The sequence below is a fragment of the Schistocerca serialis genome, chromosome 7 (assembly GCF_023864345.2).
Source record: "Schistocerca serialis cubense isolate TAMUIC-IGC-003099 chromosome 7, iqSchSeri2.2, whole genome shotgun sequence".
NCBI lineage: Eukaryota > Metazoa > Arthropoda > Insecta > Orthoptera > Acrididae > Schistocerca > Schistocerca serialis.
In genome coordinates, this window is record NC_064644.1 from 215,720,827 (window position 1) to 215,745,484 (window position 24,658).

General features: G+C 42.3%; 1 protein-coding gene across 1 annotated transcript in view; it reads right to left on the reverse strand.

Annotated features, from left to right (window-relative positions):
* LOC126412675 (NAD-dependent protein deacetylase Sirt6) overlaps positions 1-22,863 on the reverse strand; it is a 63,411-nt gene extending 40,548 nt beyond the window's left edge. Inside the window, exons 1-2 of the mRNA XM_050082379.1 lie at positions 22,523-22,863; positions 16,793-16,920 (exon numbers count right to left, since the gene is read on the reverse strand). Of these exons, the coding sequence (XP_049938336.1) occupies positions 16,793-16,920; positions 22,523-22,588 (194 nt within the window). The 5' untranslated portion in view covers positions 22,589-22,863. The remainder of the gene's footprint in view (positions 1-16,792; positions 16,921-22,522) is intronic.
* Between the last annotated feature and the right edge of the window lie 1,795 nt (positions 22,864-24,658).

Here is a 24,658-nt window from a genome sequence, read left to right on the forward strand (position 1 = left end):
CTCTCTATCTACATTATAGCATGATTTATTCAGTTTTCAAATTTATACTGACTTTTTGATCACCCGTTAGTCTTTACAGGACTGGTGTTTGGTTGTATTAGCAGTTATTCTAACTGCACCCTTTTAAAGGGACTCCACAGCTAAGAGTTTTTTATGCTGATTTCACTGTTAGTATTTTGCTTACATTACTACATCTTAGTTTTGAACTCTGTCTCCGAGATACAAATTTAAGAAATTTAGTGCTACTCCTCTTACATGCGTTAAGTTTCTAATTTGAATAATGGTACTGCGTCATTCACAGAATCAAAGGCCTTAGAGAAATCTAGAAAAGTCCCAATGACGGATTGATTCAACCAGTCTGTTTAGCAGTTCATGGAAAATAGTTGCTACTGCTGTTATTGTGGATAGATATTTTTGGAAGCCTTGCTGTGGGTTTTGTAATAGAATGTTTTTACAGAAGAAATATTCCATTTGGTCTAGAATTACTCTTTCAAGCAACTGTCCAAGTGTTGAAGTCAATGAAACTGGCCTCTGTTTATGTCAGTGGTTGCTCCCTTCTTATACATTGGTCATATATAATTTTTGAAAGTTCACGTAAGGTTCCCTGGGCAATTGAACTGTTTATTAAATGTGTTATTCGTTTTATTAATTCATTACTTTGAGTTTTTAGATTATTTTCATTACTTTGTATTCTGTTACACTCCATCAGAAATGTGAATTACTCATTTTAACTGAGTTTATTTGTACATTTAGTTCAATATCTTCATTGCATGTTTCACTAAAATGTTGTATGAAGCCCTCATACACTGTCTTTGGCTCACTCACCAACATTCCATTTTCTTCTAGTGTGCTATATTACTGCAACTTGGTTTCTCTTTATTTTTGCATTCTTTGTTTATTACATTCCATTCTTTGTTTATTAACATAACTGTATTCATGTATCAGTTCAGCACAACAGTGTGCTTTTAGAGTCTTCAGTGATTCCTTGTATGATTGTCTGGTATTTTGTGCTTTGTTAGGAAGCACTACAATTTTGTATCTCTGAAGAGTACTTACACGTCTTTCATATTGCAGATTTCTGGTGGAATTTTTATGTTCTTTGTCTAACCTGAATTCCATAGATTTTTTACTATTGGACTTGCCTGATTAAAACTTGGGTTAAATATTTCATAGAAATAGCTCCACTTTACATTAATATATCATCTGTTTTATATAACTTTCATTAGTCTTCGGGTGCAAGGCCCAGTTTAAGTTTATTATGATCAGTCACTATAAAGAACTATTTTGTGGTCTGTATTCATCCCTACATATGGAGCTCTTTGGTCCGAGAGGCAGTTTTCAGTAGTTCTTACTATTAATTCTTCCCTTCTTAAATTTGTAACAATATAGTCAATGCAAGACTGTGAATCAGGCGTTATTCTGGTTTGTAATAAATTTATGTGGATAAGGTAATAGCAATGTAACAAGTCAGAATACTTAATACTATTTATATTATATCATAAAGAGTCTATGTACACAGTCTCTTATTACTATAATCTGTTTTTTGTTTGGTGTTAGTGTGTCCAGAAGTTGTTCTAAATGGCAGAAAAATTCATCTACATCATTATTTGGTGGTATATGATGGCCAAAAATTATTGAGCTTTTTTTTGCCTAGCTTTATTTTTACTGCTGGTGATTCAAAGGCCATCTCCAGAGCAAGTTCGTCAATCCAATCAATGTTTTCACAATGAATGTTATTCCTAACATAGATGCCTACCTTGTGTATTTTTCTGCAATATGCACTCGCAATATTGTAATTATTTAACTTAAAACTACGAATCTCTTTGATGTTGCATCTGACTTAATACACAGTTTATACGTGTGTTTTACTTTCTCCTAGGATTCAACTTGTTCTATAAGGGATGATTAAAAACTTTCTGTTTGAGAGTGTTGCTGCAGCATATACACACTACAGCTAGACTTTTGATAATAAGCCCAACATGTGGTAATGAATAGGTCCTGGATTTTAATGACAAATCATATTTTTTACCTAATTTTGGGGTGAATTTTGCAACAATTTATAACAAATCCAGGTACGGCAGATAAATGTATTTTTATTGTGCATATTTACATCTTCTCTATACTCCTGATCTTTCCCCATGTAATTACCACATCTTTGGTACCTTAGAAAAGTTCTTGAAGGGCTGATGATTCCTATAGTATGAGGATGTGCAGCAGGCAGTTACGGAGTTCTTCAAACAGCAGGACATGGTGTTTTACCAAGCAGGTATCTTCAACCTGGACCAGTGGTAGGAATGATGGCCTCAATGCTCATGACGATTCCGCCTGATTGGTGTACAGATTATGGACTGTACAGCTTTCGAACGGAATCTTTTTGAATGCCCCTCAAATATTATTAGTAATGTACTGGACATTCCGGAACATTACTTTACATTTTTCGTCTTCTTTGGTGTTGTCAGCGGGTGTATTACCTTCTTTTGTGCAAACTGAAGGCTGATTTACAACTAATAAAGGGATTTCAAGTTCACTAGCAAATATTCTATTTTAGTTTGATTTTTTTCTTAATCCATTTGCTTAGTTTTTCACACAAAAATATGCTTACCCTCATAATGGAAATGTAATACATATCCAGTGTGCATGCTTTTATCTGAATGTATCTATACCTAGAACTGAAAATTTTTTATGTCTTGAGCATAATAATAAGCCACAAACTGGAACTCTTTGCACAAATGTTTTTCGGAACAAAAACAAATTTCGGTCAACCTTCATGAAATCACTGCTAACAGAAACTTTAGGAAAGTTTGCAAATCATGTTATACAGTCTTTTTTGAAGGTGACTGAATATCAAAGGCTGAACAAAGTGACTGACTGATTGATTAATTGAGGGGGAGGGGGGTTATGGAACTAAACAGCAAGGTCACCAGTCCCACAATTTCTAAGTTACTTGTGGAAGAGAGGAGACCTGCTAAAAGTGGACAGATCCAGTCAGAGGGGTCAAACTAGAAAATGAGGAAGTTCAAACACATACAGTAGAAGAATAAAAGGATAGACCACATCTAAAAACTGGAAAAACAGAGGGATAAAAGAGCGGTCTTTGTACGGGGGAGTGGTCACGGGTCCGTGACTGGGAAACCATGAAGAGATGCCCCAACCACAATACCCTGTCCCTGTCCCTGCCCCTGCCCCAGGAGTAAAGCAACACCTTATATCTGAAAATAAAAACCACTTTCACGGAGGAAACTGAGGACCAGTTAATAACCCATGAATCATCTACTAATGTTAAAGACAAGGAACCTGGAAGATTATACTTAGTCCGAAGGGCCAAAAGAAGAGGACATTCCGCCAATATATGGGCTACCTTCAGTCTGACTCCACATCCGCATTGTGGGGGTGGCTCATTACGCAAGAGAAAATAATGGGTGGGCCTGGTACAGCCAACGTGTAGATGGCACAAGACAGTGGACTCCTTCTGAGAGGAGTAGAAGGAAGAGTGCCAAACGGCAGTAGTCTTGATTGTGCAGAGTTTATTACTGAGAGCAGTGGCACACCAGATGTCACTCCAATTTTGAAAAAAAGAGAGATTTGATGTAGAACAGAACATCTGCAGCTGGCACCAGAAAAGGGAATGGGGGAATGAGTATCTGCTTGTCGAGCCAAATGGTCAACCAGTTCATTCCCTGGGATGCCCACATGATCTGGGACCCAGAGAAAGAAAACTGAGCAGGCGGCACGGCACGGCCAAGGGCAGAGAGGTGGTCATAGATAGCAGAGACCAAGGGCAGATGAGAATAGCATATGTCTATAGCCTGCCAGTTGCTCATCGAGACGGTTTGTATTACAACACTCTGGAGGGAGGCCTGAGTAACAAAATGGAGAACCCTGTTAATGGCCAGTAGCTCTCCTGTGAACACATTACATGATCCTGACAATAAATGGTGTTCTAAACCAGTAGGACACATGAAAGCACATCCCTCCTTATCTGTTGTCTTAGAACCATCAGTGAAGAAGATGGTAGCAGCCTGGAAATCTGCAAGGATGGGACGTACAAGACGCTGGAAGACCATAGGGGTGACAGAGGCCTTAGGACCCTGGAATACGTCAGTCCTAATCTGTGGTCTAGGCAACATCCAAGTGGGAGTGTAGGAAGAAATATGCGGGGCACATTCCAGTGAGTGGAGAGGGAGATCCTGACAGAGCGAAGTGAGATGCATGCCAACCAGCAATTCCACCCTCATTTGCAAAGAGGACAGGGTAAACGGGATTGTGAATCAATGGACGGTGATTACCTGAGAAACCAGGAGTTGGCTCTGTCACATTTATAGAAGTGGAATCCCTGCTTCTGTGAGGACACTGTCAATGTGACTACTGTGAAAGGCACCGATAGTTGGATGCACCATGCAATGGTGAACAGGGTCAAGTATTTTCAGAGTGGAAGGAGCCACTGGGTTATAAACCTGACTACAATAATCTAGTCTGGACAAAACCAAAGCACAGCAAGATGGAGAAGAGTAGCACAGTCTGCACCCCAAGATGTAAAGGCCAGGAGGCAGGGAGAATTAAGCTTCCAGCACATGTAGTCTTCAGGTGGCAAATATGAGGCAGCCACATCAGCTTTTTATCACAAATAAGGCCCAAGAAACAGGACTGTGTTACATCTAGGCACTGCTCACCTAAATGAAGTTCTGGACCAGCATGGCAAAAATGCATAACCCTTGTTTTGAAGGGAGAAAACTGGAAGCTATGGGACAGGGCCCACAGAGAGGCCTGTCAGATGGCACCTTGGAGCTGGCACTCAGCAGATGCTATAGAGTGGGGCATGCACCAGATGCAAAAATTGTCAACATGCAATGCCATGATGCCAGGGTAACCAGAGGCCCAACAGAGATTACAAGCCCAGTGATGGCTATGAGGAAGAGTGTGACGCTTAACACAGAACCCTGAATTCAAGGGGTGCTGAGTGGAGTGCCAACTTGAACACGAAAGAGTTGGTGCGACAAAAACTCGCGGGCAAAAATTGGAAGGGGGCCGCAAAAGCCCTGGTCATGGAGGGTAACTAAAATGGGATGGAGCCAAGCTGTGTCGTACGCCTTATGAAGGTCAAGGAAGATCACAATAAGGTGCTGGTGGTGAGTGGAAGCCTGCCAGATTGCTATTTCCAGTCTGATTAAATGGTCAGTTGGAGATCATACTTCTCGGAAGTCATGCTGATACAGGAACAAAAGCCCCGAGATTTGAGTACCCATCATAACTGGAAGCTAAACATCCTCTCGAGCAGTTTACAAACTATGTTTGTCACGCTAATCGGGCACTGTCGAGAGATATTGTGTTCTTTCCGTTCTTATGGATGGGGATAACTATACTGTCTCACTACTGCAAGGGGAAGGCACCCGTGAGCCAAATGTGTTTGAAGGCCCTGAGTAGATGTTGCATCTGGGTAACGTCCAAGTGTTGGAGCATTTGGCTGTGGATGGAATCTGGGCCTGGGGCCGTGTCATGTAAAGAGCTGTAAGAGTCTGCAAGACTTCCCTTTCAGTGAAGGGTTTATTATAGGGTTCAGCTTGGTGGGGGCTGAAACAGTATTTGGGGGGGGGGGGGGGGGGCTTGTACAACTTGGCATTTCTGCTAGAGAAAGGTAGCAGGATAGGAAGAGGATGCTGACGCTGTTGCAAGGTGTTCTGCAAGGACCGATGGATCAGTACATAGAGCACCCTGGAGGATAAAACCCTGGACAGTTGATTGCCGCTGCTGGCCCACAAGGCTACAGAGCTTGGAATTAACCTGTGATGAAGAGGCATACTGCCCCAGGGAGGAAACATAGCACTCCTGGCATTCCTTTCTACTCTGTTTAATAAGGTAGAAAGTCTTAGCACGGAGATCCTTAAAAGCAGTCGTGTTGCTCTGTGAAGGGTGTCATTTAAGTCGCTGCAGTGCCCGTCGGCGGTCCTGGATAGTGACTGCTATGTCCTTGGTCCATCACAGTACCGGTCGACGATGAGGGGGACCTGTAGATAGGGGGATAGCAGTGCCAGCAACATGAAGAATAGTGGCAGAGAAGCCCTGCATGGCTGCATCAATGTAATTCAAGACAGAGGTGCTGAAATGCACAGCAGAGCAATATAAAGGCCAACTGGCCCTGTGAAATACCCAACGTGGGGGCCTATCTGCCTGGTTGCAGCAGGGGAATGATAGAATCACTGTCACAAAGATCAACATGGGGTGATCAATGTAGGGAAGCCACGGTAGCAGGTGAGGAGATTGTGAGATCGACAGCAGTGAAGGTGCTATGGGCAGCACTGAAGTGGGTAGGGGAACCATCACTGAGGGGAGACAAATCAAAATCTGATAAGTTGGTCAATTAGAAGACTCCTACATGTCAAAGTGGCACTCCCCCGCAGGGGGTGATGTGCACTGATGTCCCCAAGGAGGAGAAGGGGATACAGGAGTGGGAATTGCTGTATTAAGATAGACAGTTCAATGTAAGGAAGAGGCCTAACTGGAGGGAGGTAGACATTGCAAACAGTGATTGTTGGGGTCGTTTGCACTCTGACTACTATTGCTTCCAGGTTGGTATGAAGTCACTAATAACATCAGTGACAGCCAAAGTGCAGACCCCTCCAGATGCTATTCCGGGGCCGGCATGGTTCCAACAGAACACCCCGATAACCACAAAACATTGAAGAGCAACACAGAACGCAAAATAAAAGGAAACAAGGTGTCATATTTCCGGTAGGTAATAATAACATCCACTGGATCATCATGTGGCAAGAGTCCAGGTTAGACATAAAGAAGCCCTGGGGAGGTCATGTGACATGGTCAGTGATCATCACTAACGAGGACACAGTGACATCCATAAATAAGACATCAGACTCAGGTTGCGAGAGGAAATATGGCACCTCCAGGGGCACCGGCAGGGCCTTATGCTGGGACCTGTGTTTCTTCTTCTTCTTCTTCTTCTCCTCTTTCATAGGTGGAGGAGGGCAGGGCACAAAGGAAGAGTAGGCTTCTGCAAGATTTGGAACCAAAGAGAGCGGGTAACCTTGGGGCATGCAGATGATGAGTCTTGTGGCCGATTTGTGGTAATAGGCTTTAGGCCTGAGAGATGCTGGGGAGAGGTGTCCTGGCTGGGAGCCCCATCACCGGCAGGTGCTGAAGAAGGGGGGGCACGTCTTCGTCCAGGGAGGGGGAGCAGCAGCCGGAGCGGAGGGCATGGAAACTGCAGGGGAGGGAGAGGGGAAATGAGGATTGAGCTGTGGTAAGGAAGAGGTAGGAGGGGGAAAGTATGTAACAGTGTTGCGGTCACATGTAGTAAGCGTTGCTTCATGCAGTGGAGAATGGCAAAACAGAGGCACGCCAGCGACCGAGACGTTGCGAAGTAAGTGGCACAGATAGCCTTGCCAACAGCAGCAGTCTACCAACAAGCTGACGCAAGGACGCATACAGACCGAGTGCCGAGCGAAGCCTGGAGAGTGCTGAGTAAGGGGAAGTGAGGCCAGCACGCTAAGTTACGCTGCAATATACTATGGGAGTAATAACAAAAAGCTACCACCGAGGGTAAAAAACGTCCTCTTGCCGGATATAAATAGTGGAGCACAGGCAGCAACAGACAGAAGCCATTAGGAGGCAGTTTGGATCTGAGGACGGACGTGGTCCGTGTCCAAATATTCAATCTTCGTAGGTGACGATTCCATAAGTCCCAGCTCGCAGGAGTCATCCGTTCGCTGCCAGATGTCAACTTCAGCTCTGGGGGTCGCCCCAAGTTCGGTCGGCACCTTGGCTGACTAACTACAGCGAGAACTTCCAGTAGGATCGGCTGCAGTGCGGTCTTGGTCACAGGTGCCGCCAGGGACTGATGCCTGGACTTCACGGCAGCAACCCGGTCCCACAATGGGTGGTCCGTCAATGACAGGATCTCGCAGACATCGCGACTGACGGCTTCCCAGCCGCTGGTGCAGCAGACGCTGGCAGCTGACCTCACGGCGACGAGTTCATTTCAACCACAGGGCATCCTGGCGTCAGCGGAGCACTGGTGGCCTGAGGCTCCGAGTGCGATCAGCAGCGCGCGTTGCGCACATTGTCAGAGAATCTACACAGCAGCAGCCAGGCGGAGGGATCCGCAGGGCTGGGCAGTGACGACGAGGGAGAAATTGTAAAGAAAGTTCAATAAATAATTGTAAAATGCCACGCCGTCTCAGTCTTTGGCGCAGCCACTGTATCTGCTGCTAACAAGCAGTGAGAAGGCGTAACAAGAGGCAGAAGCTAAAGAAAGTCACTCTGGATTGAGTCAGTCGTATTTTTGGCACAACTCAGCATATGATAGGTCTGGTACCGTGCACTGTGGAATTTGAATCCCCACCAGACGTCATGGACGTCAAAGGCCCCTAGCGGTATCTGCACCATCGCACTGTAAGCTGTGGCGGCGCGCGCGTCCTGGCCCACATTTAGTGTGAGGGCGCCACAGTGGTGCAATGGTTCCAGCGGCCAGTTGCGGCGCCCCCAATAGAGTATTTAAGCTCCTGCCTCTCGCTCAGCCAGCGGGTCTAATTGTTGCGTGAGTCTCGACACATCGCCTTGACAACAGACAGCATGTTTATCATTCTTTGTTTTCATTACTAGTGGACGTCTTGGATTCGTTTGGTTGTCTCTGTCACTCCGTTGCTCCTTGTGTATTGTCGTTGTAAGGTCTCTCTCCATCATCTGTCGTTGTTTCGTGTCCGTCCTTTCCGTTCATTTGTTTGTTCGCATGCTGCTCTCCGTTTGGTCCCGCTGTGCTTTCTCGGCCACACCGTGACAGTTCCAGTCACGGTCACAACAGGTTACAACAATAGGTGATCCAGGGACTTGTACTCTTGGATCTCCTTTCCTCTCTTGTAAGCTGGGCAATCTGGCGAGCGAGGAGAGTGGAGGTCACAGCAACTGAAACACACAGTTGGCAGAACACAGGGGAGTTGGTGTCCACAGCTGTCGCAGAGTGGGAAGCCATATGCCAAAATGCAGGGACTGAAAGCACTTCACGCATGGTGGGACATACAGCTTCACATCACATCTGTAGCACATAACCTCGACCTCCTCTGGGACGATATCTCACTCAAAATCCAGAATGAAGGCACTGGTATTGGTTCAGTTGTCTTTACGACCCTTCTGCACACGTTGGACAAAATGAATGTCACATCGCTACAGATTAGCTCGGAGCTCTTCATCAAGCTGCAGGATGAGGTCCCTATGAAAAATCGCCACCTAGTGCATATTCAGAGACTCATGAAGGGTAATAAACACTGCACTGGGACATTGCCAAGATGATCACAAGTAGGAAGAGCTGCAGATTGGATGGCAGAAGAAGCTTTGATCAATGAGGACCGCATCTTACTGACACAGTCCACTTCACCAAACTTGTCCTGGACATTCTCCACAAAAAGCAATGGCTCTGTGGCAGTGAACGTGTCGCCATCCACCCTGGTACAGATGAGGTAGGGGGAAAGTGCTTCATGCCAAGATGGTGAGCCTGGCCCTCCTCCCAGAGTGCAACCAGGGAAGGGAAGGCTGCTGGGTCATATGAAGCAGCATTCAATGATCCTTTACTATTCAAAGAGATGGTCGTTTGGGAATGGCCAGATCATTGCACCTTGATAAGCTTCATGCACCAAGCATCTGCCCTGATACCACCCACTCTGATCGGGGGCTTTCCGCTTGGCACTACCCAGCCACAGCAACGGTCGACTGGCACGGCAGCCACCGCCGGGAGTTCCACTGCTCCAGGATGACAAGCACCCTCTCCTTGACATACACGGGGAGCTAACAGCTCAGGTATCTGTACTGTCAGGGAGCTCAGCCAGATGGGCACATAACAGCCCCACCACATGGACTGGTTACATGTGCTGGTGACCTGGTGGAGCGGAGGGGGGTCTATGGCAGGGAAGGGTGGGCAAGTGGGGGGGATCCACACTGTAGATGTGAGAGTTCTTCCCCACATGGAAAATTTAGAAGTGAAGGTCAACCCTCAAGGGGCGACCAAATGCCAAAAAGGAGGTTGATATAAATCACAATACCGAGAGAGGGGTAGGAGGGGGCAGGGGGAAGGAGCGTGGATGGGGAAGGAGGGGCAAGGTGAAGGAAAAGCTACCAGGGAAGGAAAAAAAAGGGCTGCAACAGCTTGGGGATCCGTGAACACCACGCACAAACTCACAAAAGAACTGCAGCCCCCATGGGGAGGGGGGAACAAAGTGATCTTAGGCATCATTGTTGACTTAAGCCACTACTAAAATCATAAAAAACCATTAAACAAAAACCTTTGCAAGAAATTTCCATTTTGGCACAATACTGCAAACTAGTCAACAAGCACTTCACATCAAGTAACGAAGACTGTGAAAATGAACTTTTTTAAGTGTTCACTGTACATAAACTACTTTTTTAGTAATGGAGCAACCATTTTTTAAAACAGCAAGTGCCACATTTTAAAACAATAGTGATGTCACATATCTATAGTGCCATCTACTGGTCTTTTGCAATAAAAAAATTTTTTGGGAAAAAAAGGATGGTCAATTTTTTTGTGACATGATTAGTCTAGACTTGTGTCAAACAGTAAATATGGAAAATGATGGTGAATATAATATTCCTGGGAGTGAAACATGCCGTGTCATAAAAGAAGAGAAATGAAGCAGTCTAACATCTCCAAAGCAAAAGCATCTCGATATTCAAACCGAAATGCTGCGCCTGTTATTGACTGCTGTAATTCTGAAAGGAGTGAGGTGAACAACTGTGAAGGGAAAGTCTATCATGCAAGCAAGATGCATTCTTTCTAGCATACATGGATGTCTCAGCATCAGCTAGGTATGTTGTTGATCCCATTGAAGTTAAGGCTTCTAAACCAGAGTCTATCAAGTATAAGATAAAACTTTATGAGGGATCCCAAGTACCAGTTTGTGCTGCTACATTTCAAAGAATAACAGGAGTATCGTTGGATTGCTTAGAATGGATTGCTAGGCACTATCAAGAACACAGGACTGCACTACAGGGAAGAAGGGCTGGCTCAAGAGCAACACAAGAACCTCTGCCAAATCTTTATATTGGAGAAGTAATTTACCGACAAGTGTGGCTCTACAACCTGGCTGTGGCAGAACATGAATGAAAAGAAGGTATTATTAACATTTTTCAATATACTTGGTCTGAAACAGAGGCTGGAAGAGGGACAAATGAAACTGTATGTACACTACAACATTTTCTTCTATGTTATTCCGAAGACAAGACGAGAGATATTGGTAGTAGAGATGAATCTTGCTATTTTCAGACTTGTGTACCAGCCAGAACACGAATTTTATAATGCTCTGTATGCTGTAACACTATGGAATGCAGTCCAAAGTTATCTGAACTTGCCCACTATTTTCCTATTAGTGGACACAGTTTCATGCCACCGGATTGTGTGTTCAGTAGAGCTGAGAAGGAATACCGGAAGAAAGAAGAGATCATATCACCTTGTGAATACAGGAAAATTCACCAAAGTTAGGAAAGGTGCTGGTGTTGGGAGAAGACTGGTTTTCCCATGACTTCAAACAGATTTCTAAATGTTGGATGACAAGCAATAACTTACAGACAAACCAATGGTATGATTCCAATACACTTTTAAAAAGCTCTATATCTCTGGATCAGGAGTTTTGAAGAAGAACGTTACTTCAATCAGAGCCATGAAACTTGCTGCGATTACTACGAAGATAAACCATACGAGTGCAGAAAAGGAGAGAGAAGTAAGGAAGCTAATGCGTTTCCTTACCATTACTACGGATGTAGCAAATTCTTACAATGACACTCTCTGCAAGTGGTAAGGAATATGGTCATGAAAGTCATGGAGAATTTATGAGGATGAAAAGTGCTCTGAAGTTGTGTAAAAGAAAAAAAGAAATATTATTTTAAAACTTTAATGCAAGAAATTAGCACTTAATATTCAGATATCACTGATCTAGTATGAGGATAAAGCAAGTTTTGGAGTAAGGGAGAAGGTGATTCCTGCTTCCAGCATTTGAAAAACTACAAATTATGTACATGCAAAGACTACCTTAAAATAGATTCAAAACTGTACAAAATTTGTGTAAATTAACTGAATTTGTCCCCTGTAAAATTTTATTTTTTGCATAAAGCGAGTTTTGCAAAAATGGCCCTCAAATGGAAAACTATCCCATACCACGTCCAGAGGACCTCCTCACAAAGCTTGTCCTGGGTTAATATTTTACTAAGACAGACCATGCAAATACATACCTAGATCCCTCTGAATGAGGAGTCAGAAGGCATCATGGGTATTAACATACCCGCTGCCATATGTAAACTCAAGCGCTTGCCTTTTGGGTTTCCTTCAGCTCAAGCAATCTTCCAGAGATACCAGAAACAGTTAACCATGTCTATCCCGCAAGCGGCCCACATTATGTATTCACTAAACCAATTATGGAAGAAATGTTGCTACTCACCATATAGTGGAGATGCTGAGTCAAGATAGGCACAACAAAAAGATTCACACAACTACAGCTTTCAGCCATTAAGGCCTTTGTCAGCAGTAGACACACATACACACCCGCACACACACACACACACACACACACACACACACACACACACTCATGCAAACGCAACTTGCACACACATCTGCAGCCTCAGGGAACTGAAACCACACTGCGAGCAGCAGCACCAGTGCATGATGGGAGTGGCGACTGGGTGGGGGTAAGGAGGAGGCTGGGGCGGGGAGGGGGAGGGATAGTATGGTGGGCGTGGCGAACAGTGAAATGTCGCAGTTTACACGGAGGGCAGGAGAGAAGGTGCGGAGGGGGGAGGAGGTAAGTAGTGGAAAGGAGAGAAATAAAAAGAAATTAAAAGACTGGGTGTGGCGGTGAAGTAACAGCCATGTAGTGCTGGAATGGGAACAGGGAAGGGGCTGGGTGGGTGAGGACAGTGACTAATGAAGGTTGAGGCCAGGAGGGTTACGGGAACATAGGATGTATTGCAGGGAAAGTTCCCACCTGCGCAATTCAGAAAAGCTGGTGTTGGTGGGAAGGATCCATATGGCACAGGCTGTGAAGCAGTAACTAAGATGAGGGATATCATGTTTGGCAGCATGTTCAGCAACAGGGTGGTCCACTTGTTTTTTGGCCACAGTTTGTCGGTGGCCATTCATGCGGACAGACAGCTTGTTGGTTGTCACGCCTACAAAGAATGCAGCACAGTGGTTGCAGCTTAGCTTGTAAATCACATGACTGGTTTCACAGGTAGCCCTGCCTTTGATGGGATAGGTGATGTTAATGACCAGACTGGAGTAGGTGGTGGTAGGAGGATGTATGGGACAGGTCTTGCATCTAGGTCTATTACAAGGGTATGAGCCATGAGGTAAGGGTTTGGGAGCAGGGGTTGTGTGGATGGATGAGTATATTGTGTAGGTTCAGTGGACGATGGAATACCACTGTAAGAGGGGTGGGAAGGATAGTGGGCAGGACATTTTTCATTTCAGGGCACAACGAGAGGTAATCGAAACTCTGGTGGAGAATGTATTTCAGTTGCTCCAGTCCCGGGTGGTACTGAGTTAACGAGGGGAATGCTACTCTGTGGCCAGACTGTGGGACATTGAGAGGTGGTGGGAGACTGGAAAGATAAGGCACGAGAGATTTGTTTTTGTACAAGGATGGGAGGATAATTATGGTCAGTGAAGGCTTCAGTGAGACCCTCGGTATATTTTGAGAGGGACTGTTCATCACTGCAGATGCGACAACCACGGGTGGCTGACTGTAAAGAAGGGACTTCTTGGTATGGAATGGGTGGTAGCTGTCGAAGTGGAGGTATTGCTGGTGATTAGTAGGTTTGATATGGACGGACATTCCATCCTGGATTTTCCATTGTTTAATTATGGAAGAAAGGCATTCAGTACAGGAGGATGGCTACCTATGAGCACTGGCTCACACAGCTGAAGAGTATACTACGTTCAGCATATTGCCTCACGTCCTTTTTCCCCATAAGGTCCATTGGTTTTGGCTGCAGGTGCCTCTCCATATCGCTTTGGTGCAGTGCTGGCACAAAGGAACAATGACAGTACTGAGCTATCAATTGCTTGTGCGTCAAAATGCTGAAACCCATTCAAAACTACTCCTAGTAGGTAGAAAAGGATGCTTTAGCAATCATCTTTGCAGATAAGAAGTTCCATGTTTACCTCTTCGGGAATAAGTTAATGCTCATTATGGCTTCAAATCACTGTTAGCACTATTTGGACCATGCTCCCTTCTTCTTCCAGAGTGGACAGCACTGGGCACTTTTTGGCAGCTCCTACAATCATATTACTAAATATGCAAATGTGAGTGCACTGTCTTGCCTACCAGCAGGACCAGACATGGCCTTTATTGAGCAGGAAATCTCATGTTTCCAAGTAGATGTGGAATGGCTACAAGCCATGGATGGCTGCTGAAATTGTTGCAGAAATGCATAGGCACCCTATCTTATGGGACATCACACAGTATGTGCCCCATGGGTTGCCCACATATTTTTCGAGGAATGCCAATCTGAAGCTCCGGGCCTGGGCTTGCCTATCGCACTGTCTATTGGTCATCAACAATGTTGTCCTGCTTGATGCTGAGGCAGATATTCACCATGTCATCATCCCAATTACCTTGTGGCCTCAAGTTTCCATCCCAATCTTTCACCTGCTGGCCCATCTTCTGTTACCCTGGGACAGCATTCATTTGGATTTTGCAGGCTCGTTTCTGTGGCCTACGTGGCTCATTATCATGGATGCCTACACTAAATACCCATATGTGGTCAGTATGGCACCTACCACAACACGTGCTGTAATTTATACGTTCATCCATTTCTTACCATTAGTGGTATCTCTGAATGATCGTGTCAGACAATGGGCCTAAATTCACATTTGTGGCTTCTTAACCTCACACGACATCAAACACCTATTTAGTCTGCTATTTCACTTGCCCTACAATGGCAAAACAGAGAGTGTGGTGCCAATGTTTAAACAGCAAATGTTAAAAGCAGTGGGAACCACTACCTTCACAGATGAGTTAACAGTTTTCCTGAAGACTTACAGGACCAATCCTGTCCACGTCCACGGTCTACAGGAGCTCTTCCATGGGCGGCAGCTGCATAGTCCCAACTTTGGACCCAGAACACTGGGTGCTATCCACTGGGAACAGTAATATGGGCATAGATGTTGGCTACAATGGTTGCTAACTGTGGGCAGTGTCTTACGATTGTTGACACACTAAGGGGTTTGGAGAGACCCACCAAATCCATCCACACCTTCCGAATGCACCACTTTCAGTGACTCAATTAGACCTGGAAAGCCTACCTTTACCAGTCCCACAAATGCATAGGTATAACTTTCACACCAGAATACCAGCGATAGTTCCTATGGACTTAGCCATCGATTTGGAGGTCTCAATGCAGCCTCCACAACATCAGCCACTGTTGCTTCACCCCAGTATGTTGCCAACACCCCCCTGGTTCACCCCATTGGCTTAAGTACTATGACACCAACTGTGCCACAAGTTCACTTTCCAAAGCATCGTCCAGGGAGCTTTCAGCCCTGTGCTTCAATTTCAGGGGGGAGGGATCTAGCATAATTGTCTGGCAGCTATGAAAAATTGCCTGAGGTCATATAAACTGGTGGCAGCAGCTAGCACTTGTTTGGCCTTTGTTATTCTGCCACGCCATCTACGTTGTCCGTTCCCTCTTGTTGTTCAACTGCTTTACCGACCATGATTACAATAGAAATACCACTGTTTTCTCAGTGTTTCTATGACTTTACAATGGCTGTCCCCCCGGCACTATATAACTGCTGCCCCACCAACCATCCTATATTGTCATTGTGACCTGAAATAACATTATTAAACACCCAGGCCATCTTGACCCCACTACATTGGATACTGTTACAATGCCAGACTGTTGCCCTAAAGTGACTGAAAAGCCTGCTCTCCTCTTCAGGAGCCATATTATGTTAGTCTTGTCTCTCCACACACCCCCCCCCCCCCCCCAAGTGGCAGCACATATAATATGGCTATCTGTATCACTGAGGCATGAAACTCACCCCACCGCATTTGCAAGTCATATTAATATTTTATTCCGTAATTTGAGTTCATGTTACTTTTCAGAGTAATCAATTTTAAACAAGTGGCTACACTTTCAAAAGTCAGTTCATTCCAGAATGTTAATGGAAATAACAAGTTCACTAACTGTTTGAGAAGGCCATATGTACGGTGAAGAAACTAAGAATATTCAACTAGAATACTGAACATTAGCCAAAGATACAGAAATTTCAAAAAGAAAACCTGCTTGAAACCATGAATGGCACCTATAAATTAGTGTCAAGCGTATTGTTGATGGAGAAAAGAATATGAAAGGTGGTAGTAGATTATTTACTTACACATATGAAAATTCTACTCTAACTGCTCATAATTTCTGTCATCAATTTGCAATCACTTAATAAGGGTACCAAAATGGCTCTGAGCACTATGGGACTTAACTTCTGAGGTCATGAGTCCCCTAGAACTTAGAACTACTTAAACCTAACTAACCTAAGGACATCACACACATCCATGCCCGAGGCAGGATTCGAACCTGCGACCGTAGCGGTCGTGCGGTTCCAGATTGTAGAGCCTAGAACCGCTCGGCCACTTCGGCCGGTAAGGGTACCCAATGGGGTCTTACAAAAAGAGAACATCTATGGTAACTAGTGTAAAATTTTATTGGAAATTTACAAAAATTGAATATGTAGTAAGTAGTCTTCTGACCAGATGCAATCTCACACACTTTTCAGTCTACACACCTGAAATCTGGAATTCCTGCTGCAGTACTTATTCCTGCACCAGTATGGACAACAACATGTTTGGCTTCTTGGATCCAAGTAGCAAGTTTGCTTACTTTTTCTGTGACTTCATCCTTGCTATCAAACTTCTGCAAAATTGAAACACATAAAAAGATAAGTAATAGCCAATGTATGTTGTTAAAAAATCATTTACCATGTATTTGCTGTATCTCTCTTTGTCTGTGCAGACTTATTCTCGGCCTCCCATAAGGGTTTCAATAATGACTCAACTTGTCTAAACAATTACTTCTCTCCTTGTCCAGGATATTTTCTCTTTTGTATGTAAAAAAGAAAAAGAAGAATAGAGATTCAAAGAAATGGAAACAAGACACGACAGCAACTTGTGTCCTGTGCTCCTTGCTCTTACTGGGGAAAAATGTGGATGTCATTGATTAAATATGGCAGTGAAATACAGAGTTTTCACAATCTGCAGACACTTTAATGTTGTTCATCACATAGTTTTCAGAAAACACAGATTTCAGTTCAACATAATGTTGCTACTATGGATGTTTCATGTTACAAAATGTTATGCAAAAAGAGAACAAATGTGCGATATAAAAACAAATCAATCAAGAGTTTGGTATGAAAGAAATATTATGTGAAATGATACGTGATGAGTGTAAATGTATTTTAAAAAAAGGGAAAATGTAGCAAGAAAGTGTGTAATATGCTTCTCCATATGGAACTTAGCTAACATATTGAATTTTTCTTTGGACTTGGGTGGAGGTCTCTATCTGTCACCAAGCTCAAGAAAACCGATCTGATGTAGCACACTCAATGGCGATAGCGTGCACCAGTGATGTAGCCAGAGTGAAATATTTACAACCTTTCTCATGTTTTATAAATTGTTTGAGATATCATAATGAGATTCTGTCAACTAATACCATGCAAATAGGAGAATAACTTCCTGGTAGTTTAAAACTGTGTGCCAGACTGAGGCTCAAACTCGGGACCTTTGCCTTTCGCAGGCAAGGGCTCTACTGACTGAGCTACTGAAGCATGACTCACAAACCATCCTCACAACTTTACTTCCGACAGTACCTCCTCTCTTCATATTGAAAGAGGAGAGTATTTTACCAAACGGTTATTATGCAAAGCTTCATTATCTCCCATGTTATGCCACTAAATACAGACTTTTTCAGTGAAAGAATTTAATTTTTAAGGACCATCATTAGCTGGTGAAACAAGAAATGCCATGGATTTTGGAACAACGTAAGTGAAGATGTACCATGTTTATTTTTGTACAGAGGATGTACTTTTTCATAAGCTACTGACCTTACTTTTCCTCAGTTCCTTACTCAATAAACCATTGTTTCAGAAATCTCTCATAATAGCGGCTGTACGACACGTTGGTGAAGTGACATTATGTAAAATCTGCTGCATTTTGGCAGAAAAAGCAAATATTAACACGGCAACAACAGAAGAGTGTAGGTTTTACTCAAAATTCACCACTCATAGTGCTTCTCTGCAAGTTACAAGTGGTTACCAAGCCAAGCAAAAATAAATAGCTGTGTTTGTTGCATTTTTAGCAGAATTCTTTTTTAGATACTATCCATTGCAGAAGTGGCAGATCTTTTTGAATGGTCACCACGCAAGTGTGGGTGTGGGGGTCTTTGCAAAAAGCGTGAGTGCAGGCTTCAGTTTAGAAAGGCACTTCCCTCCAGCGTTCTGCATTTTCCTTACAGGGCCTGCCCGTAACCCCCACCACTACCCCTCTCCCCTCACTTACCTTGCCTTTCTGGTGACTTTATTCTGTCCAGACTCTACATCCTGTTCCTTGAAGTTGAAAAACACACAAAAGGGCTGATATTTTAATGGATGAGGAATTCACCTCTCTTGTGGAGAGCTTGTTTGTTAAATGAAATATAAAACAGTGAAATGTTCTATAAAATTTTATGTTGTGAAGCAGGTTCTTAGTAAACTTTCTTTCTCTTTGTAAATATGTGGTTGAATGCACAAAAAAACCTGTTGTGCCAAGGGGGCTCTAATCCTGAATCTCAAAAATTACACTTTTTAGTTGTAATACCTACGTCAGTTGTCAATTTTGTGTTGTATATCACTGCAAAGAACATGTGGCTTTATTTATTGATTTTACAAATGGAAGATAGGTTAGAGTTTAGTGTATGTCCCCACCCACCCTCACATATGAGAAACAATTTAGAACATACAAAGAAGAAACAAATTCAGCTGCTGATTGTCCCCATAGCACTAAATTGGTCTCAGCAAAAGATTCAAATTCCTTTCAAAATTTCTGAATACTCATTATGGCAAGCAAAGAATATTTTTAAAGAAAAGAAATTCTTAGCAAAACCAACCACGGAAAGAGAGAAGAAATTGAAACCTGAAGTAGCTGATGTATATAAGTTTTTACCAAAGTAATGAACATTCTAGAGTTTTTCCAGGCATAAAGGATGTTGAAACTGCAGGGAAAAAGCAGTGCACAAGAAAATGGTTAATCTGACACAGTCTACACAAATTTTAAAAATGAGTCTACAACAACTATATCAGGTTTTTCCACAATGGGTCCACTTCACTCCAAATCATGTGTTTTAGTATGTGATAATGATATCTTCTCACTACATGCCTGCACCATTAGGAAAGTGAATAATGGGATGCATTGTGGGAGCTGTAGCACAGAGGTTCCATTGGGCAGGAGGGGCGCTCTGGGGCTGGGGACGTCACTGAGACCCTCTCTTGAAACTACAAAATATGGAGCAGGAATAAGTTAATAGAGGAGCAGGAATGAAAGATCTGTGCCAAGCAGGCACATTTGGATGAAGTTAGGAGAAAGCCAGCAAGGATGAAGGAAGGCAGTGGTAAGTGGGATGGTTGGGAACTGTCAGTTGGTCTGAAGGCTAGCACAAGGAGGATGTGGTCAGACAGTTTTGTTGGGTCTAACCAGTAACAGTTCCCAGTTCCCAGAGTTGAGAGGAGAGGAAAAGTGCAGCACACACTGCTTGTTAGTAGGAAGCCTAGGAATAACACTTCCATTAGGAAGAAGAGAGAACTGCTGCTAGGCAGCAGTCATGGTAGAGCTGTAGGCCCTATATTAAGTCATTAAGTCACCTGCATTTCCAACCAAAAGTGTTGGGCTGAATCAGGTGTTTGTATGTTTACAGTCTTTGTTAAAAGATTTCATGAAAGATGATCAAGTAGTGATAGTGGGTGGAGCAGAAAACTGATTGGATAGGGACAGGGCATACTAAATACATGGTGACCTGAGTAAGATAGCTACCTTAAGTGGGAGAATCAATGTGAGCACAGTTGAGCTATTTTGTTGAAATGATCGGCTTCGTCTTGACAGTGATGAACAACAAGTCAATCGAAAACTGGATATAGTGCTGATGAATCCTGAATGAGCACACACTGCACTGGTGCAGGTGGGGCCTATTGGGAGACAGGACTTACTTGCATGGTCTGCACTTCAGCAGTACTGAGAAAGGGAGGTTTGTGGAGAGCATAGCCGGTGGGTGGGTGTCCACACATGGTGAAATAAATATTTATGTGCAGAACAAATACGCCTTTTTAAGATACATCAGAAAACAGTCTCCTCTCTCTTAAAAGTACTGAATCAGTTTGGAGATTTCTTCAACAGTTACACAAAAGATAGAATGCATCACAATGGAGTCCCCAAATGCCACTATTCTTCATCAAGTTTACTAAAAAAGTACACCAGCTTGAAACTGGTTACAGTCTTTCAGCAGCACAGTGATACGCTTTGTAGTGCTTGATAGTATGTGAAAATCCAACCTCTGCAAGTATGCTACAGTGCTGTAATGAATACCTTCAAAAGAAATGATGATATGCTGCCTAGAATTTTTTTTTTGAAAATTGTGATGACGATCAGGACTTGACTGAAAATTATGCTTTTGCTATGATGGTTGGTTGTTTAAAGGGGGGGGGGGGGGGGGGTGACACGACCAAACTGCTTGGTCATCAGTCCCTTGTTCCTATAAAACAAGTCCACAAGGGAAAGAATAAAACAAATGAAACTTAGTGCACAAAAATGGGAGAAAATTTTGTGGTTTCGTGCATTCTTGAGGGTGTGTGTTTTGGGGCTTACGGGCACTCAACGCCAAGGTTACCAGCATCCAATTTTGTGGTTTCATTTTGCTTGTAGCTGTTTTTGTACATTAATTTTATTTTCCCTTATCACATGTTCGATTTATTGGGCCTGGTGATATAGCAGCAAAGAGCACACCTGGAGGCCACAAAATCCCAGTCAAATCATGGAAATATTTCAGTTTGTCTTTAACCTAGACTTCACATCTCAATGATGTAAAGATTCACCAGGAACAACTTACAAGGTTCAGACTTTACATTAAACTGTATATTCCCTTTGCCTGGTAGGACTGCTGGGGCAGGTTAGGAAGACACAAGTTGCCAAAGTGCTGTGCAGTTGAAAGACTCAAGCCACATGTCATTATTATTATATTATATTCTATGTAATTAACATTTTTATATTCTTTAACTCATTCCATTTCCTAGTGGTCCATAAGCATAAAACGATAAATGGAATATTACACTAACACGTAAATGTCTATATGGTCCAATAAAGGCAAGAAACTGTGACTGAATTCATCACAGAAACACATTCAAATCTTAACGAATAATCCACTATTTTAGTGATGGTTGCACAGGCCAAAAAATTCAAATTTAATTTTACGAACCTACATTTTCTTCAAAACAGTATTACTGCCAGTGCTAACTGGTCATTCCTTGCAACTAGCCATGGAGAAACTGAGTGTGATGGCTTAGGAATGACATTTAAAACATTATCACACAAGGAAATTTTACAGAAATCCATAGGAAATCAAATACTATCTCCATTAGATTTATTTCAGTTTTTAACTTTACCAAAATGAAATTCTATTTTACTTCTGAAGACTCTGTAAATCAGATATATTCTGACTTTGCATTACACTCTGCAGAACTTAAAATACTCTATGGAATCTGAAGATTCCAAAACATTAAGCAGTTAGTTGTTTGGGGAACCTAGAAACAAAGAGGGCCAGCAGTGAGGTGGAACCCAGCTTAAAATACAATGTAAGGACTAAACTGGCATTCTTTCTCAGAGAATAAAATCTGATCCTATGTAGCTTGTAAATATTCGAGTTCTAGTACTTCAGGATGATCAATGAACTAAAAACAACAGAACATTATGTTACCACACAATTTTTGCACATTCTAAGATGTTTGTTGTCATACTATTTGCACAGTTGAGAGAATATTTCCCTGTTCCTCATGTTCTTGCTGTTACTGAATGACCTAAAACATCACCTAGAAGAACTTGACAAGCCTGTGTTACGTCTACTGTATGATGCAGTGTACAAAAATAAATAAATAAAAATAAAATGGAGCTTTTTAAAATCTCGATTCTTAATTAACAATATGAGGCACAAATCACAACAGGGGTACGTTCTAAAACATTTTTCTCGTCTGGGTGTGTGAACTGTGTTACATACACAAAACTGTGGAACATACACAAAACTGAAATTTGGAAACTGGGCGAATCATTTATGAGGATACTGATTTCTTAAGGAACGTATTGTAAAATGCAAAATCTAATAATTTACCGACAATTCTAAGACTATTATGCCATGGCATTAAGTAAAACTGGGCAAACGGCTTTTTCTACACAACCGGTGAAAATAAACGTACTCATGAAAATACACTATTCAATATCTTTACCTCCGCTAATCCAAGTTTTCCTTTATTTTCATAAGGAGACAGTCCATCCGCATAATTGCACGACATGATTTTTAAAATATTTCAATCAGATGTGTATGAATAGTTGTCATGCAGTTTAAATCGCAAGTTGTCAAGCCGACATTTTTCCTTGAGGCCGCAGGCAACAATACTGAAAAAAGCTTACATTGGTCTAATACCAACATGACGATGTTCATTCTGGCGTCCACTGTTACACGCAAAATTACTTATATACGCAAATATTTTCGCGCGGATGGAAATAAACAAACGAACATAACCTACAAACAAGAACTGTAAGTACGACACAAACATAAACATATCGTTCTGGCAAAGTATAGAAACCGACTTGTTTTGATCCATTAACATTTTCGCCACAAACTGATAAATTTCTGCAATTTATGTAAATTGAACAGAAGTCCTGCGCTACGATTTTAGTAAGTTGATCGTTTAATGTGAAACGGAATAAGTGAACAAAGAAAATTAAGTAAAAGGTAATAATACAATGCACTATCAACAATGGTACGATTGTTTGACTGATTTTTATTTGGTTCTGTTAGTTAATCACAGTCTGCAGTGTACAAAGGTAGTACCGTAAAGTAGGACAAGTCAAATGATACAATATTTCTTGAACAACAAGAGGAGAGCAGCAAACAATCCTGTCAACAATATACATAGAAGGTATACAATATTACATTCAAGGTTTCAAGAGAACCCTGCGGACACTATAGGTATAATGTTTAATAAATTAACGTACAATATTAAATCATTTATAATACAGTATTGTTTTACAAAATGTATAGTTCTAGAAACTCATTTAAATGGTATATAGTGCCTATGGTTTATGAGGAACTGTTTCAGTGTCCTCTTGAATTTATGAGGGTTGATAATGTTCTTTTTCACATTCATTGGTAGCTTATTGTAAATTCTTATTCCACACTGAATAACTCCTCTTTGTACTATATCGAGAGTTAGTGAATCTTTGTGAAGGCTTTACTTCTGCCTTCCATCATGATTGAGGATCTTACAGTTAGTTTGGAGAAGATTTTTGTTGTTGATCACAAATAGTATCGTCAGCAAGTAGTGGCACTGTAGGCGATACTGCAACCAGCCACAATTTTTTTCAGATGATTTCATTGTACCGTTACTAGTTTCGGGGCTGATTTCATCGTCAGATTCTGGCGTTGACTTCTTTATAAGTTCTTCATTTATGTTTTCCTGAAAAGCTCTCCTTTACACATTATTAGACACAGATTTGATTTTCTTTTACGATTCATCCAGATCAATGAACTCAACTGATTTCCTAAATAAAAATAAAATTCTCTCTCCCTCACAGCATGGCTTCAGGAAATGCTATTCAACTGAAAGTGCAATATTTGAATTTCTTAATGAAATCTATACTAAACTGGATGCAAGTGAGTTTGTGACAGGCATATATCTTGATTTATTTAAAGCTTTTGACGTCACTGACCATAATGCCCTACTGCAGAAGCTTGACCAATTAGGAATTAGAGGTATATCCAATGAGTGGCTCAGGACATACCTTTGTGGTCGCAAACAGGTGGTTGAAGTGTAATATACTGACCATAACAAAATCAGCTACTACTATTCAGGATATGAAAATGTGAAATATGGCGTCCCTCAAGGATCAGTATTAGGACCCATTCTGTTTCTCCTCTATGTCAATGATCTCATGTACAACAAGTATTGCCAAGCTACCTCCAATTTGCAGATGATACAAGCTTCCTTATTAGTGGTAAAACAGAAGAAAAACTAAAAGACTCTGCTATCCAAACAATGAACAATGTAGAACAGTGATTCAACTATATCAAGCCAATTATAAACAAAGAAAAGACAGTAGCATTGAACTTCTATAATGTAAAAGGAAGACACCAACCAAACATACAAATAGAATTTAGGGACAGAGTTCTTGAAAGTGTTGACAGCACAAAATTTCTGGGACTCTGGGTCCAGAACAACACAAAATAGGAGGTACACATTGAATATTTGCAAAGAAAGCTAAGCAAAACGCGTTACATGATACGGATCTTAAAAACTTCTTGCAGCAAAGCCAGCCTGTTAAATGTATACTACTCCTATGTGCATTCTGTAATTAAAATA